The sequence below is a fragment of the Rattus rattus genome, chromosome 17 (genome assembly GCF_011064425.1).
Source record: "Rattus rattus isolate New Zealand chromosome 17, Rrattus_CSIRO_v1, whole genome shotgun sequence".
Lineage (NCBI taxonomy): Eukaryota > Metazoa > Chordata > Mammalia > Rodentia > Muridae > Rattus > Rattus rattus.
Genome location: NC_046170.1, coordinates 44,934,834 through 44,952,608, shown reverse-complemented (window position 1 = coordinate 44,952,608; position 17,775 = coordinate 44,934,834). Strand labels below are relative to the sequence as shown.

The 17,775-nt window shown below is 51.3% G+C and overlaps 1 protein-coding gene across 4 annotated transcripts in view; it reads left to right on the top strand.

Annotated features, from left to right (window-relative positions):
- The window catches only part of Sipa1l2 (signal induced proliferation associated 1 like 2), a 150,988-nt gene extending 133,640 nt beyond the window's left edge, over positions 1–17,348 (top strand). Inside the window, exons 19-23 of one of the 4 annotated variants that reach the window (XM_032888201.1) lie at positions 3,085–3,216; positions 12,427–12,480; positions 13,005–13,128; positions 13,693–13,774; positions 16,118–17,348. In XM_032888201.1, coding sequence (XP_032744092.1) covers positions 3,085–3,216; positions 12,427–12,480; positions 13,005–13,128; positions 13,693–13,774; positions 16,118–16,264 — 539 coding nt within the window. In that variant the 3' untranslated portion in view covers positions 16,265–17,348. The remainder of the gene's footprint in view (positions 1–3,084; positions 3,217–12,426; positions 12,481–13,004; positions 13,129–13,692; positions 13,775–16,117) is intronic. The other 3 variants (XM_032888203.1, XM_032888202.1, XM_032888204.1) reach the window with 3 other exon arrangements.
- Positions 17,349–17,775: the final 427 nt, after the last annotated feature.

Genomic DNA, 17,775 nt, shown 5'->3' with positions numbered 1-17,775 from the left:
GTGGCTCCTCCTCCCCACCAGACCACGGAGAGTGTTCTACCAGCGCTGGCTCCATACGGGGCCGTGCAGGATCAGCTCTCCTCTGTCATGGTGACTGCACTTGCTGGCTTCCCAGTAATGCTGGCAGAGGGGTTCATGTTGGTTAAAGACATGTAACAGATTTGCTGGTTTGAAAGTTTGAACAAAAAATTAATTTTAAAAGGCAGATCTTATTCCTAATCACCTCATTTCTACTCAGTGGAAGAAAAAAGTGTTACATGTGCCTGATTTTGATCATTGCAGAAGACACAGGTGCCTCCTGGCTTGTCTGAGAGACAGCCACAGCCTGAGGCTCTCCCTGCTCAGGTCAAGCCTCAGGCAGAGGTTCAAATCTACCCACACTCAGCCTTAGCTCTTATGCCAGTAGTGCATCAGGCATCTGCCAGCTCCCCCTTGTCACTCGGATCTCAACCAAGTGTCACCTCCTTAGACAGCACTCTGTCTCACAGCACATCACCTAGCCTGTCTTCTGCAGAAGCTTGTCTGTCTGTCTGTCTGTCTGTCTCCTAGTGACAAAGCCTCAGAGCTGAGCCCAACTGTGTCTCAGCTGTCCCACTCCCATGAGATGATGGAGCAGTCACCATCTAAAGACATCGCTGGAGGGGACTTCTCACGGTCTCCTCTCCCTCCCTTCCTCAGTGTCTGTCCGCAAAGTCCCCCACAGTGGAGGGGACAGTGACACTGAGCAGCTGTGCACGCCGTATCCCACCCTTACTCCCTGCATGTCTGAAAGCTGAGGAGGCGCGGTCTCTGCGTTGCCTCTGCTTACACAGGTACTTCCCAAGTTCCCAGTGCCACTTCGTGGTGACTGCCCTGGTGCTTCTGTGAGCGGACTCTGGGGCTGGCCAAGGTGCACCTGTCTGCATCCCCAGCCACTCTCGTGGGCCTCTGCTCCAACATCCTTATTTGTGCCTCGCCTCAGAAACAGAGCTTGACTTATTTAGCCCAAGTCTGTCAACCGTTTGCTTCGTTAAGTCGCTGAGGGAGTGATCTTTCCACAGGGGAATGTTAACTGTACCCCACCTTCTAAATTAGAATCAGCCACTGTCCCTTCCCTTCCCACATAGACCTCCATCCCCCCTTTGTCAGGCCGGCCAGCCACTGTCCTTACTCTGCTGATACAGCCACTGGCCAGCGGCCCCTCCATTGTACCCCCCAGAGAAGGCCTCAGAGAAGGGACCTAAAAATCCTGAGTGTTTTCTCTCCCAGTTCCTGTTCCACCCTTACTGCCGGCTTAGCGCTCAACAGGGCAGAGTGCAAGCATGAGCTGCTGTTAGTGTGCAGAGGTAGGAGAGGCTCCATCGTATCCCTCACAGGAGAGACTGGAAGCACTCGGCAGATATCACCATACCTCAGCATGGTCACCTAGAAACAGCCCTGTCTGGTTGGTGTCACTGTGAGAGATCTGCTCAGGCTGCAGTGGTGGAGTGGGAACAGACTGTGGGTGTCCTTCAAGGCCACCTGTGCAAATGCTGCCTGTCCCATTCCAGATGCCAGCACCTCAGCACCCCAGGATGGAGGTGCAGAAATCACAGGTGCATTTGCTTAATTACGCCCTGAACGTAATTGCAGGTTCAGCCAGCCAGGTGGCTTTGCTGTGATTGGTCTCATTAGTCACATGCGGCCACATGCAGCTGCAAGCCGTGCTCCTGGCAGGTTCAGAAAAGGCTTCCACTTTGAAAGTGTCCGGTCAGGCCCTCTCAGGATTTATTCTCAGATGCAGAATGAGTTCTTAGCAATGAGTGTTATTAATGACCTAAGCACTTAAGGAGAAAAGGAATGCTGGGAAAACGCATGGCTGAAGGAGACCTGCATTTCAGGAAGTGATGGGGGGCTGGAGGCTTCTGGTGAGGCAGCAGTAGGATTGTCCTGTGGAATCAGGAAAGTGAGCCAGCAGCCACTTCTACACACAGGCACAGGCGTGAGGCAACTTCCTTTCTCTCTCCGGTCTGTTAATTGAAGCAGCTTCACTGAACGTTGTTCCTCAGACATCACCACACCTTGGCATGGCTGCGAGGTCTCTCAGGAAAGAGATGGCTGAGAGCTGTCTCAAGGCAGCGTGAGGCTGCAGCACTTTTTCAGGGGGAACAGCTACCCTGAGAAAATGGGGACTGATCCCAGGTCACTCAGCTCTGGGGAGTGAAAGCTTCTGCAAGAGAGCGGATGCTCCACAAGGCTCCATGCTGACCCCACCCTCCCACCCCCGCCCCCAGTTGCGCTCCAGCACCTCGTTGGTCTCGGGTTGGCTGCTTCTGACAGAGCTCTGTCTCTTTTGGGTGAGAGCATCTCAAGGGTCCCTACTTTAGCAGGGCAGTGTTTTACACAGTTTCCTGGGCTACTTTGTGAGAGGGAATGTAGTGTCTGTGCTGTAACCAACTCTGGGGACGGTGGTGGTCACGCCATGACTGAGTCTGGACATGCTTTCCCCGCTGACTGACTCTGACCCTGGGTGGATCAACATTGCTGGTGCTGTGACTGACTGACTCTCTGAGGACGGTGGTGCCTATTCAGGTACTGATGGACCAATGAATCACAGACTAACAGACTGTACGTAGGGAGCGATAGTACTCATGCTGTGACTGGCTGGTTGTGACAGTGGTAGGTAGTGCCCATGCTCTGACTATCTGTAAGGACAGGGACTAGTGGCACGATACATTGATTGACTCCAGATAGGCACTGTGTGCTTATATGGGACTGACTATGTGCAAGTGATGCAGCAGAGCTGTGACCTACTGTGGGTCACAGTGCTCGTGCTGTGACTGACCGTGTAGACAGTGACTGATGGACTGAGAGACAAGTTGTCTATATAGGGTACTGTGTTGCTCATATTAATGTGCATGTAGGATCTGTGGTTCCCATGCTGCGATTGACTGAGGGTGAAGGTCCCCATGCTGTGACTGACTGCCCTTCTGACTGTCTTTGAGTACCCGTGTTTTAACTGACTGACTGACTGTCAACTGTCAGACTCTGGGACAGTGGCACCCATGCTGTGACTCTGGTGGTGACAGGCTGACTGACTTACACTCTGATTTTGTTTCTACTTAGATGAGTTCTGGTTCTCCGATGGGTCCTTATCAGACAAGTCCAAGTGTGCAGATCCTGGCCTGATGCCGCTGCCAGACACAGCTGCAGGGTTAGACTGGTCCCACCTTGTGGATGCTGCACGAGCATTTGAAGGTAAAGATTCGCCCACACCCAGAGTCCTCCTGTGTGCCCAGGGAGCACACTCCTGTGGGGCCTGGCTGCAGCTTAGGGCACATCTGTGGATTGGATCATCTGGCAAATATTGAGTGCTTTGCCCATCTTTAAAAATGGCAGGAGGGGAAGCATCTAGAGGTGGCCATTTACTTGATAAGTACTTGGCAGAGGGCTGAATCCCTAAATTCTGTTCCCTGCACCAACTGTCACCTGACCCACAAGCCCCCCCCCCCTTCCTCCTTAGCTCCATTTCCCTGTGAGAGAAGCAAGCATGCCTGTCCTTGAAGCACACCAAGGTGACATGGGAGGGGACCCACCAGAGGCCAGAGCTTTGGAGTTTAGCACAGATGACTCCAGCAGAATTGTTTGCCCCTTGCAAGTCTCTCTCTGTGTGGGTCTTGGCTCCTTCTAAGCCTGTGGTCAGTGGGCTGCCATGGGTCAGTTGAGTTCTGAGAGTCCTCCAGCTGCCATGCTGCTTTTGATCACCACTGATGCTGTGACTATCCAGTTGAAGCTGCCACCTAGGGAACATCCTTCTCCAGCTTTTTGGGAACTGTCCACAAAGTGGATGAAGAACCTACTTCCCAGTATTTGGGCCTCTGGGATGTGGAGCCACAACTCTTAGGAATTTTTGCCATTGGTCACTTGTATTGTCTTTCTCATGACTGTGACTAAAACCTGACAAACAATGGCTTGTGAGAGAAAAAGGCCTCCTTATGTTGTGGTTTGAGAGGACCCTTGAAGGCATGGTAGCAGGCAGGCCTTGACTAGGGCAGTGGGTGTCAGTTCACACCTCAGTGGACCAGGAAGTGGCTTCCTATAAACTTCATTCCTCACCTCCTCCATCCAACATGACCCCACCTCTCAAGTTTCTACAACTTCCCAAAGCATCATCCCCAGATGGGGACAAGTACTCAGACACACTGGGCCATGGGGACATCTCAGACACACTAGCCCGTGGGAATCTTGCGTACAAACTGACACTCCTGCATTCCTTTGCCCCTCTACAGCAGATGAAGGCGCTGTCTTGCCTTCTGCCCACGCTGAGACTCAGGGCCTTCCAGCCTAATCAGAGTGTGCAGTCCTAGGGCTCAGAGCCTCCATTGGCCCCTCACACCTGTGACATCAGGCTTCAGGAAAGCAGGTTCGATCGTCTCCCAGAGGGGTGCCAGGCTACTACTGTAACCCACCCTCTCCTCTTGTGACCTAGCCCGCTGAAGAGGCCTTCTGTATACCTGTGCCTCTTGGCATATCTGCTGGGGGCGGGGGAGGGTTTTGCTCTGGGGCATGACAGCTGAGAGGGGATGCTGTGAGTCAACATACCCTCTCTGCTTCCCACTAGTGACTCTCTCCCTTCTGGAAGCAGTCTGAATGGTGTCGTATCCTTAGTCATTTCACTGTTGCAAACTGCTGACGGTGGTGGAGTCAGGCTTTAGCACCATGTTGATATAAGTAGCAGCTGGCACATCTGCAAGCAGGTCGTTGAGCTTGCTGGTTGAGCCCACCAGCACTCCCTCATGAGGAGGGCACTCACAGGACCCTGACCAGAGACTCAGTTGCTGTGCCCTCTTACCCTGAGCACAAAAGAGGTAGAAGGGTGGGGCGGGGCTTTTCAGTGATGCAGAGGCAGCCTCCCAGTTGCTCATGCTCCCTTAAGTCACCCCAGAAAACTCACTGGCTCACCCCGCCTCCTTGATGGGGTCTTCCCTTTGGTTTGTCAAGGCTATTTCTGAATCTGGAATGAATACATGTTTCTTTCATCAGCTCAGGGAAAGTCATACAACAGACAACACGAGTCTTACGTAGAAAGTCCAAACAAAAATCCCTCCCTGACAGTCAAGTGTCCCATTTCCTCGCCTCATTCTCACCAGAAAGGCCATCTTCACTGAACTAAAGCTGGGTGCTTGGACTCTTGTGTTATTCAGGAGTACAGCCAAGGCACCAGAATCACCCCCACCCCGTTATAACTGTTAGAATATGTTTAAATATGGAGTGTGTGGAGAAGGGGTGTGTGTTACTGAGACCACCAGAGGATAAGGCACCAGGCCATGAGCACCCACCAGAGAGGGATGTGTTCCCAGGTTTGCTGACCACACGCAATGAAACAATTCAAGAAACTAGAGATGAAACTTGAGGTCTGAACTTTGGAGATGTGTGAAATATTACTCTGACAACTGTGTGAGAAGAATTAGGAATAGCCCAGCTCTCTTTTTTTATGACTGAGTAGTGATGAAAAGGGTGGCACATGTTGAATATTTGGCCTAAAGCCATAAAGAGTAGTTCTTAAAGAGATATACAGTGTCCAGCAACATTTTAGTGGGAAAAGTATGAAAACTAACTTAACTATATTTCAAAAGATTCCAGAAAGCTGCAGAGGGTCCGGGGAGGCTGTCCGGTGGGTAAGAGCACTTTCTGAACAAACCTGTAAGGACCTGTTTGAATTCCCAGCTCATCAAAGCTGGACATTGGCTGCATGCCTGCCTGTAGCCCAGCCTTGTCGGGTGGAGCAGAACTAGGCAGATCCAGGAGCTAAAGAAGAAGTGGGAAAAAAGAAATCCACTTTAAAATACAGCAGCAAATAAAGTTCCAGTGCGTTGAGGAAGCAGGTCAGGGAGGAGGTTTCCTTTGAATGTGGGTTAGCATTTAGCAGATACGCTCCCAAATCATAGGAGAGCAAGGTGGAGTTAGTGTGAGAGAGGTTACTGAGGCTGCAGCAGATTGTCCTCCCCTGGAGAAGACACAGGCTCTGTAAGGCCTCTCCCAGGCCTGTGTCAGGAGACCTTGTGGAGTTTGGGGCCTTGCAGTCCCTGCAGAGTGCAGGCCTTGGCCAGGCCTGACTTCCCTGCAACTTGAAAGCCTGAGCAGGAGATGAGGTACAGTGTGCCTGGGCAGCCGGAGGAGATCCTGTCAGAGAGCACCGGGCCCAGGATTCCCTGTCTAATATCACAGGAAGCAGAGCGCTCCCTAGGAAACTCAGACACTAAAGGGAGCCTGTCATTAGACAGTCAGTAGATGGCAGCTCACAAAGTCCCTTGGCCAACGGTCCCCTCTGCCTGTGCCTTAGCTGACTTCCGGTAGGGCTGTCCCTCAACACAGTGCTTGTCGGGCCATCTTCTGAATGAAGGGAACCGGTGCACCTGGCCCTGTCCTGAGGCTTCTGCCAGGCTGGCTCTGTTTGCACTGAATAGGAGGTACCACCTCTCCCTACCCCACCCCTCATTCCTTCACACTTTCTCATTACATGTTCTCTGGCTGACACTAAAGAAAGATTAAAAGAAGTTATTGAGGGATGTCAATTGCATAGGAATAAACCTCATGGTGACATAATTGAGTATTTATTGCAAGAAACAATGGGGATGAAGAACAAAGGGCAAAGTGTGGAGGTCACTGAAAAGCCATCGAGAATGTTCCAAAACCAAGTGTCACTCAGAACCACCAAGCCCAGTGAATTGTTTTCAGTTTCAAAGAATAATGGTGCCCTTGTGTGAGGCTTTCCTGAAATCTGGAGGCAGCTTTCTTGTGGAATAGAATTCTTTATTTTCAAATCTCTGAAAGAGAGCCCGATTTAGACAGCCTCAGTGTGTTGACTGCAGGGAGAAGGCGCACGTGAGATCCTGTAGACTGAGATCGTTCGTTCTTACAGTCGAGTCTAACCAGTTAATAAGAGAAGCTTTAATTATCGTGAGGTATAGTCGGTGAGGTAATTAAGAGTGATTACACTAATTTCCTAAAAGTCTTTCTAATGGAATTGGGACTGATTTCTAATAAAAGATAAGATTTGAGAGATCCTACTGCAGTCTCAGGAAGGATGTATCCTTATTCCCAGATGGTCTACACGATGCAGTTGGGAATGATGATGAACAGGGCTCGTCAGGAATTCAACAAGGCAGCTGCCCTCGTTCCTTTCTCTGCTGAAATAAGGTGGCCCTGACAGAGCAACGCAGGGAGGAGCTCTACTCCGATTCACAGTTCACAGTGGCAGGGAAAGTGTCTTACTTAGGGTTTCCACTACTGCGGACAGACACCATGACCAAGGCCGCTCTTATGAGGACAACATTCAATTGGGGCTGGCTTACAGGTTCAGAGGTTCAGTCCATTATCATCAAGGTGGGAGCATGGCAGCATCCAGGCAGGCATGGCACAGGAGGAGCTGAGAGTTCTACATCTTCATCTGAAGGCTGCTAGCAGAATGCTGACTTCCAGGCAGCTAAGATGAGGGTCTGAAAGCCCATGTCCTCAGTGACATTCTTCCTCCAACAAGGCCACACTTACTTCTAATAGTGCCACTCCCTGGGCCAAGCATATTGAAGCCACCAGAGAAGGCATGGTGTAGCAGCACGGGAGCTGGCTGATCCCATTGTGTCCACACAGAACACAGACAAGGAACCAGATGTGGTGTGGCTCTGCATTTTGCCCCATGAGGGAAGTGCCAATGCACTGCTTAGGGGGCGGGAAATGCAGTCTAAGATGTGGGAGGCCAAAGCGGGGGAGGGGGGGTTGAAGGGAGGGTCGTGGTCCACAGACCTGCTATGAGGATCTGGGGCCGGGGGTTCCATTACTCCTGGACATCCAGACCCCACTGGATCTCAGGGAGTTGGAAACAGAGTTGGGACAGGGCCAGGGGGATGGGAAACTCTGGCTCAGCACATGGGCGACTGTCCTTAGCTTAGCAGTGATTGTCTAGGAGCCTGGAAAGGCTTCTGCAGGAGACTTAGACATGGTGACTCTGTTGACAAAGGCTTCCTCCATGCTCCCACCACAGTTCTGACAAGAGAGACAGTCCTTGATTCCAAACTGTTGGTTGATTGTTCATCGTAGAAAATAGGTACACACCACCTCCTGGGGGTGGACCAGAGATGAAATACATTTTGCAGGAAGGGATGTCTGGGAACGGAAGCTTACTGGCTAAACTCTCAGGACCTCGAGTTACCTCATTAGCATAGAGAACTCTGTTCTGATCTATGTGGCTATAGGTTGAGTTCCCATATAGGGAGTGTGGTCATGTGACAGGGACCTGGTTGGAAGCAGGTGAAGCTCCTACTGTCCTCTCTGGGTTCCAGGGCTCCCAACCCACTCAGACTTTGCCAAGTTTCCTGTCCACTGTCCCATGGGAACTGGTGATAGGGCCAGGCTTTAGAGTCCTAGGGTCCTCAGAGACCCTCATCTTCCAGCAAGGCTCCACCTCCTAAAGGTTCTACAACCTTCCCCAGCAGTGGGACCAAATGTTCAAACTGATGAGGTCGTGGAGAGCACACATGCAAACCACAACAGGAACCCACCGAAACCACATCCTTGACGTTTGTTTTGGAGTCCTTAACACATCACCAACGTTGTGTGGAAAGGGAGAAAAAAGAACAAATTCCGTGGCTTAAAACTGTAGTCATGCTTATATATCTAGTAGGATCAACTGGAATTGTTAAAGATTCTAAAATTGTCATGCAGTGGTAGCACCTGCCTTTAATCCCAGCACTCAGGAAGCCGAGTTTCAGGACAGCCCAGGCTACACAGAGGAAACCCTGTCTCAAAAGACAAACTATCTAAAATTAACCAGATGAGCAACCTTTCAAAGCGTTCCTGACTCTTTAGCCACTGTTTCTACGTAACGAGCCATCCTAAAATGTCTGGCTGCTGCCATCAGTGCTCCGTGCCCTCCATTGCTGTTGAGTTGGCTAAGGCCCAGCTTAGTGGTTAGTTCTTCTGCTTCAGAGGCCACCAGAGCCACATGCCTGGAACTTGGCTGTGTCAGGCTCACCCAGAGGACTCTGCTGGAATGGTTGTACCCTGGCTAAACTCTGAACCCAACTGGGGCCGTGGCACTTTGTCGTGTGGGATGGAGTCCCCAGAAGGATAACAGCCATTCTGTGATGACTTGTCATCTGATCTGAGAAGTCCCAGGCTGTGATACCTGTGGTCTTTGTGGGTCAGTCAGACACAAGGCTAGGACTGGGGCCGACACCTCATGGCGGGGTGGCACGTTCACACAGCAGAGGAAGGTCTAGTTGGCTCAGATCCCACACACGGTCACTGGAGCAGCAGTGAGGGACAGTGTAAGCCAATCAGCTAGATCCAGCTATGTGTTCTTTGTAAATCAAGTCATTGTTGGAATCACAATGAGAAAACGGAGACACTGTTAACTATAGAGTCTTAATATAGACAAGGGCAGGGATGGATAGAATCCTCTGTGGTAAAAATGACAGTCCTTTTTGAATTAATTTGAGATAAGTGCAGTTTCAATACAGCTATCTAAAGATATGCTAAGAACTTAATTGCACCCATTTAAAAAGAGATGAACAGTATTCAACAAGAAACCTATTATAAATCAATAATAATTAAAATAGCATAATAATGATTCAAAAATAGAATAAGTCCTTTTGAAAAAACAAAGAACATAGGCATCAGAATGTATTGAACACCTAAGAGAGAAAGCGATTGTATACACCGTTTAGATTTAGAAGCTAGAAAAGTCGACTTTGTAAAAGTGAACAATAATCAGTATCCTCATTTGGAAGCTTTCATTACAGAGTAGTGAGAAAACATGAAATACAGTATGGCCAGGTAAAAACATGTAAGCATTAGATGTCTCATGCACCTGAGTGAGTGAGTTTTAAAAGGGACACGTGAACTGCAGAGAAAGGTTTATAATGAGCAATGTAGAGAGAGCCAGGGTGTGTCCAGTGTGAATGAGCATCGGGAGATGCTGCCTCTGCTAAACAACGGGTGCGCGCGTGCATGCGTGCGTGTGTGTCGGTAACTACATAAACAATGAAGAAGACGCACGGTAACTACGTGTGCAGACGATGCTGATGCAAATTCCAATGCTCGAGCCACAGGTGCTCACCTGCTCAGTGTGAGAGCGTCTGCTGCTCCAGGGAGCCACAAAGACACTCAAAGCCAGTGTCGTCCTGTGAGTTATAAGCAATCCATCTTCTCTTTCAAGCACGGTGACAATTCATAGCCAAGCCAGAAAAATGTACCACATCCCCTCCTGAAACCTGACATCTCATTCCTAAGAACTGGCTGATAGCCAGTTGTCCCATATAAAATAATATAGCACAATTAAAATGAATCAGAAGTGGGTAGGTGACCACATTGCCACCAGAAAGGCATGGTGTCAGGATGGAGCCATCTCCTTGGTCTAGGAGAGGGTGATCTAGGTGCTAATGGTGTCGGCCCAGGCCAGCACCTGCCCTGTGTTGTGGCAGTCACATTTAAGACCTGGCTGGGTCCCATCCAAGCTTCAGTCTATTGTTTCCACTTCCATTTGGTGTGGAATGTAATGGTGCCCTTTGCCTGTAAAACACAGTAAGGTCTTTTAGCCGTCCACCATGTGGTGCACAGTTTATCTTCTGCTGCTGGTGATGTGTTTATATAGACTCATGTCCTTAGTAATTCCTCTACTTTCCAATGGTTCAAGAGCAACACACCTCCCTTAGAAACCACACTTGGAATCCGCCGAGCTTTGGGACCCTCTGCCATTGTGCTGCCTGCAGTGTCATCAGCCCTGTGATGATAATGGGGAACTCAGGCGCTCATCACTGTGGTGTGGCTGGGCTGTGGTGCCCGGCAGGCACTGTCAATGCATTTCTGATAATGTGTTAACAGTGTGCTCGCTTAAACCTAAGTTTAACAGGATGTAACCTCATGAACAGGATCAAAGCCGATGACTGTGGGTCAGACTGAGGCAGGGAGGGAAAGCGGGGTCTCTTGAAAAGTCCTAGCAGTAAAGGGCCGGGGAGAGGGCTGTCAGTCAAGTGCTAGGCACGCAGACATGAGGACGTGAGTTTGAGCTGCCAACCTATGTCAAAAGTCACACATGGTCCTCTGAGCAGTGCCATACACAGCACTGTAATCTCAGTGCCAGGAAAGCAGAGGCTCTCGAAGCCTCGGGTCTCACCAGCCAGCCAGCTTACCCCAGTCAGCGAGTGGTCCAGGCCAGTGAGAGGCCCTGCACACACCTGCACACACCTGCACACACACACGCACGCGCACACGCAGGCCCTGAGCTAGTTGCTCCCGTTCATCCTCAGGATGTCAGGAGCATCGCGTGGGTCTGAGAGCTGGCGACTAAGATGTGGGGCAGGCCTGCAGATGTGGATCACTCACTGAGACGCAGGTTACTGCCCCTGTGAGCTGAGGTTCAAGTGCAGCGTTGGTAATGTGGCTCCCTGTTGGGCTGAGTAGGCACAGGATCTCTGTCATGTGTAGGTTACACTGGGCGTCACAGAAGGTCACTTAAAGGACCTGCATGCCAGCGGCAGGTGTTGGGGGTTGGAGAACGCTGGTGTGACTGGTCTCTGAGTGGGCTCAGCACGCCTTCTGCAAGCCCAGGGCACTGTGAGCCTCTGTGCCTTCAGTGCTGTATGGCAGCAGTGACTTTCCATCACGTGCTTCTGGCAGCCCCAGCGTCGCTACCCTTTTTAATTAACTGGTAGTGTGTGACCCTACATCAACCAAACAGGCAGGTCACCTCATTAGGAGGCCTGCGCAGCAGCCAGCAGGAGACAGATCCCCCAGTGTGCCCGGCTACCGCTCCTCCCCACTAATCAGTCCCTGTGAGGAGGAGGCCTCCGCACTCGGCAGGTCTTATCCCTCGCTTTCCAGCTACAAATGCACACACACTCAGTTCAGGGGCAAAGCCTGTTCTGTAACCACAGGGTGCTTCCTGCCTACCTTAGCCTTACTGGCCTGAGTGCTGGGTCAGAGTTCAGCCCCAAGACGCTGGGCTGCTTTTCTCTCCTACCCCACTTTCTGGAAACACTGAATGCCAAGTTCCTAATGCCTTGTGGTAAGAGGCCCTGAGTCTCCCCTGCTGTGGCTGTTGCTGCTGGCACTGCTGCACCTCTGAGCTTCCCCAGCAGTTTCTAGTGAGCGGCCCAGCTGGCTGCTGTCACCGTCACTGTTCTTAAATTCGAAGCCTGGATCGTTCCTGTCAGTCTGCAGTGATGGCGTCTGCGGTTGACACTACTTCTAACGAGAACACATGGAACACGTTACCGCACCGTGCTGTGTGACACTGTATACCTGGTTGCGTCTTTTACACATTCAGAGGCAGGAGCACACACCTATTCAAGCAGATGCCAGCACCCATGCATGCTCTGCTCACATGTCTTCCGAGCCTTAGCAGCGTCCCTGGTTCTCCAGGCCCGAGAGATGTTCCTGTTCACAGGAGAGTTCTCACTCTTGTTTCAGGTCTTGACTCAGACGAGGAACTCGGGCTTCTCTGTCACCATGCCTCCTACCTAGGTGACTGACACCGGTTCTTGCTGTTCTGTAGATTGTTCTGTATCTCATATGTCTGCACGCCTGCATGGTGGTGCACATTTCATACATCTGCACGCCTGCATGGTGGTCCACATACTGTGTTGGGGGTGCACAGGGACATGTGCCCTGGCTGTCCTGTCTTGGGAACATTCTTGAGCTCATAGGAGCCTGCAGCAGGGTCCATCTCCATGGTTGTCACAGCCACATCGTGCACTTGCCAAACCACACACAACCAGGGGCTTTCGAGTCCTGGGAGTGTGGGAAGGAGAAAGCTGCCTTGCTCTTTAGCTCGGTAGATATGCACCATACCCTCCCTGCGGAGGGCAACCAGCCTCATGCTTCGTCATTGCCACCGGCTTGCCTAAGTTTCTGTTTCTCCATTTTGTTTCAAACAGGGCATTGTGGTGAGGAGGGTCAGCAGATTCCATTCAGTAAATTGGTCTGTACAAAGTCACGGGGCCTGGTGGCTCTCACCAACCTCCTTTCTATATGTTCCTCCTCTCCAGACCAGAGAGTGGCCTCCTTCTGTACCCTGACCGACCTCCAGCATGGACAAGAACTAGAAGGGGCCCCAGAGCTGTCCTTGTGTGTAGATCCCACCAGTGGCAAAGAATTCATGGATACACCAGGGTATGTAGACCCTCCCTCCCACTGCCCAAAATTTAGGAATCCAAGGCCAGGCTGGAGAGAGTCTTACAGTGGGACTGACATGAATACCGGAAGAGATGTCGCTGGTCTATGTGACTTTCACACAGCATAGACAGATCCTGCCTGTTGGCTGCCTGTGCCACAGAGGCCAACCTCCAGTCAGCTGCCTAATTACTACAAAAGCACCAGGCATGACCCCTTGTCAGTCAGTCTTGGCCAGCCAGGCCACTCATGCTGTAGGACCTGCCTAGAGCACAGTTCTTCCCAGATCTGATCCCTGATCCAATTATCTGCCTACAGGTTAGGGAAGTCATATCTACTGTGGCTCCCAGGACTTAACTCTGGTCTGCCTCTTCTCCACTTAAATAAGCCTGGCTTTGTTGGCTCACCATCCTCAGTGTCTTACCAGTTCTGAGTTCATGATGGTAGCTATGGGGGACCTTGTCAACTTACACACAGTGTTTTCAGGGAAAAGTTTGCTAACATGAACACAAGCAACATCCTAGCCTTCGGTCTCTTACATCCTCTTAATTGTACATTTCCCAGGGAGCGATCGCCCTCCACACTGACTGGGAAAGTTAACCAGCTAGAACTGATTCTCCGACAGCTGCAGACTGACCTCCGGAAGGTATGTGATTGCGGAGTCCTCCGAGTGCTTTGCCCACATCGAGCCCCTTTTAATTCCTGCAAATACATGGATAAGACCCTCAGCCGACCTGGATCCGGGAAGGAGGTTCCCTCTGTCTCCTCTCATCTTCTCACCGGCAGCTGGTGTGGGGTTTCCCCTGAGGGCACATAGAGTCCTACTGTGGCTCCCAGGACTTAACTCAGGTCTGCCTCTTCTCTGTGTAAATAGGCCTGCGAGTGTCTATGCCTTCTAAATGTGAGATCCCCTGAGGCTTTGCTTGCAACAGCCACATGTGAGCCAACCCAGAGGAGGTCTCACCAAAGATGAGACCTTCAAGAGCCCAGTCAGTCAGCCAGTCAGTCAGTCAGTCAGCCAGTCAGCCAGTCAGCCAGTCAGTCAGTCAGTCAGCCAGTCAGCCAGTCAGCCAGTCAGTCAGTCAGTCAGCCAGTCAGCCAGTCAGTCAGTCAGTCAGCCAGTCAGCCAGTCAGTCAGCCAGTCAGCCAGTCAGTCAGTCAGTCAGTCAGCCAGTCAGCCAGTCAGTCAGTCAGTCAGCCAGTCAGCCAGTCAGTCAGCCAGTCAGCCAGCCAGTCAGTCAGTCTGTCTGTCTGTCTCTCCATGTGCTGGCTTCTCTCCAGAGAAACAAGATGCTGGTTCCCACTGCAGTGCCCCTACTGTGCTAGGTGCCTTTGCTGCCCTTGGAGGGAGATGGAGTCACAGAGGGCTCCAGAAGCCTCCTGGGATGTAGGCTTGGTTTGCTGTGGGAGATGAGGGATCATAGCTGGTGTAAACGTGGATGGGGTTGGCCAAGCCGGAAGGAACTAGTGAAGAAAATTAATTATACAAGAGTCTAGTTCTTACCTAGTGTGCCAGGGAAGCAGCTGACTTAGGATGGGCACTGGGACAGCTTTTGCCACACGTTAAACACACGTGGGTCTGTGTGCACGTGCACACTCATGTGTTGACCTCTGATGGTCACCGTCTCCCACCACCAGCTAAGGAGCTAGAGTTAAGGTGAAGGCCAGGGGAAACTGCCAGGGGGTACCTAGCTGAGCTGCCAGCAGGGCTGCTTTTTCACTTCCTGCTAAGGCGATCCTGATAGAGGGGGGTGTGTGAGTGTGTGTGTGTGTGTGTGTGTGTGTGTGTGTGTGTGTACACGCACGCATGCACGCGCACACACCAGCTCCAGGGACCTCCTTCCCAAGTCTGCCTAGACTACGGTTTCTTTGTTCTAAGCCAGCAGAGCTCCAGGCAGACAGACACAGCTCACTGCTTATCTCCTTTGCAGATACGGACACCAGGGCAGTTGAGTTTAACTAACTTGGCCTGGCTAGGACAAGAGAGGCACAAGGGCCCCCAGGGTATGTAGCACATTAGGGGTGATGTACCCTTGATGAGTCCATCAGGAAACACAGAGTTTGAGCTCCCCGAGGAGGTCTGTACCAGCTTGCCAGAGGAACAAGAGCCTTCCTTGCGGAGCACTGGGGAAGGAAGACATGGCGGTGTGGGGCAGGTGGTGGAATGGGACCATCCAGGTGGGCTTAGAAGACAGTGGAGGTGGACACCAGGAAGCTTCGTTTGGAACCAGGGCATGGCGGTGGGCCAGGATGTAAAAACCTGAAGCTGTTCTAGAAGGGGCTGAAGTGTGGGTTGGAGAGAGGAGGAACCAGCCTCTAGAGTTGTCCATTAGTGTTGAGAAGGCCTTAGAGACAGGACACATGGACAGGGTGGAGTTGGGGAACTGGGAGGCTATTGAAGGGTGGAAGCAGACGCCCTGAGGGAGTGATTCACACACACACACACACACACACACACACACACACACACACACCCGCTCACCCACTGCGTGTTACAGCTGTGAGCCACTAGGAGCAGTAGCTGCTATGACTGTTCTGCCCCTCAGCTCTAGAGATCTGAAGCCTGTCAAGTGTTTCTCATGGTAGAAGCATCGAAGGCAGTTACTTTTAAAGTCCTATACGTACTCTTGAGAGGCCATCTTTGAAGGCAGCATGGAGCTATGCCAGCGCCAGAATCGCTTGGCGTGAGAGGCCAAACAGCTGTCCCCGAGTTAGCAGCTGCCACACTGGGCCAGTCTTGGGTAGAAAGGAGCCCTGAAGTCAGGAGGGGTTCCCGCCAGCCTGGCCGTCTCTCCTCCAGGTGGTATGGGGTAGTATCACTTCCTACACAGTGGCTCTGCTCTTCCTTAAGAACAACGGAGGGAGCCAAGAGCCTAGGGTGGCTCTGACCCCGGTGTGAACAACAAAACCCAGGCAAGACCCTGGGACCCTCGTGTGCAGCTCAGTGGAAGTAGCTGACCTTGTAACACCCTCTGTCTCTGCCACACAGGAGAAGCAGGACAAGGCGGTGCTGCAGGCTGAGGTCCAGCACCTGAGGCAGGACAACATGCGGCTGCAGGAAGAGTCACAGACCGCCACAGCCCAGCTACGCACGTTCACCGAGTGGTTTTTTAGCACCATTGACAAAAAGGCCTGATCAGCTCGCCGCTCCTCACCGTGGGACCCCGGGCTGGTCGGTCGGCCTGCCTGCCAGCCTGCCTCCCTGTGGTCCCTTCCAAGTCGGCAATGCAGTTTTTACATGTGCTTTCTGTCACCTGTAGGTAGATGTCTCACTGTCTGTCTGTGTCTCACTACTCACCCCAGCAGGCAGGTCGGGGGCCTGGACTCCCAGGTGGCTGCAGCAGCAGATGAATGTAACTGCTGGATGCTAACAGAAGCTGAGTGGTTCCCCGACGATGCTCTGGCCTCAGCTTCCCTTTGGGAGAGAACTAGGTGTCACTAACCTGAGCGGGTGACCTGCAGAGACGCTAAGCCAGTGTACTGTAGCAGGGCTGTCGGACTGTAAATAAATAGGGAGGCAGATAATTGACGTGTACTTTAATGTTAAAGGTGCTCTATTTTTTTGGATGTACAGTAGTTTATTTCCACAGCCACATTATCATAGCAATAAGAAGGGTGCAGTAAGCAGTCTGCAGAGCTCTGTCAGAGACAAGCCCTGAAGTTTAACACTAGCACGAACGCTGTTGCCGTAGAGACGTATTTATTTGCAGGAACAAACGGTGCCTGAATATTAACAGTGTTCTGAATTTTTTTTTTTTTAAGAAAAGAGATGCGAATGCCTTGTGAACGGCTGGACCTGTCGGTAGTCACTTCCGCGTGTAGTTTGCTTTCTCGTAGTTGCTCTGCTGCAGTCAGTCAGTCTGCCCTCCCCATAGACCCCGCTGCTGAGCGCCAGCAGGGCCCTGTGTACAACCTAGACCTGTTTATCTTTGTACAGAACCTCTGACAAAGTGTCTTGTATTTAACGCTCTTATTTAAGCTTATTTAACCCTAACTTGTTAATTTTATATGAGTCTGTTTCACCTGGGCTAGCTGTAAGGCAGGAGGCAGGCAGGCAGTGACTGAGCTCACCCGGACCTGACTGAAGCGGGTGGGCAAGCTGAGGACCGGATGCTGCTGGCTAACACGTTGTTTGTATTGCTTCTCCATTTTTAACTGTTATATTTGAGATGAACATACATTTTGCTTTTTTAATAAATGTTCAAAAGAAGTCAACGTTAGAAGCAGCGTTACCTGGTCTGTGTGGCTGCGACGCGTCGGCCATTCCTGTGATCTTATTGCAAGTGGTTTCGGACCCCGGTCTACATTCAGAACTGGTCAGCCACCTCTTAGTCTCTTGCTGGTTCAGAGTGCCAAGGATTCACTACTGCACCTCACACACACTATTCTCTAAGCTCCACGTCCCCTGATCCCAAGAGTCTCTGTCCTTGGAAGGGTCTGGAGGTTCCCATCTTATAAGCAGATAAGTTTGACTTGCAGTGAAAACTTGCTCAAGCTTCCTTTGGGGTGGGAAACTATTTAGTTGGTTGGTTTTAAGCCAGGGCTCACTGAACTCATTTTATAAATTGGTGTTTTACTCGAGAAATTCAGAGTTGTTTGCAAGGCAGTTGAACAGCACAACAGTAGCAGAAGCTTAGCCATGCACCG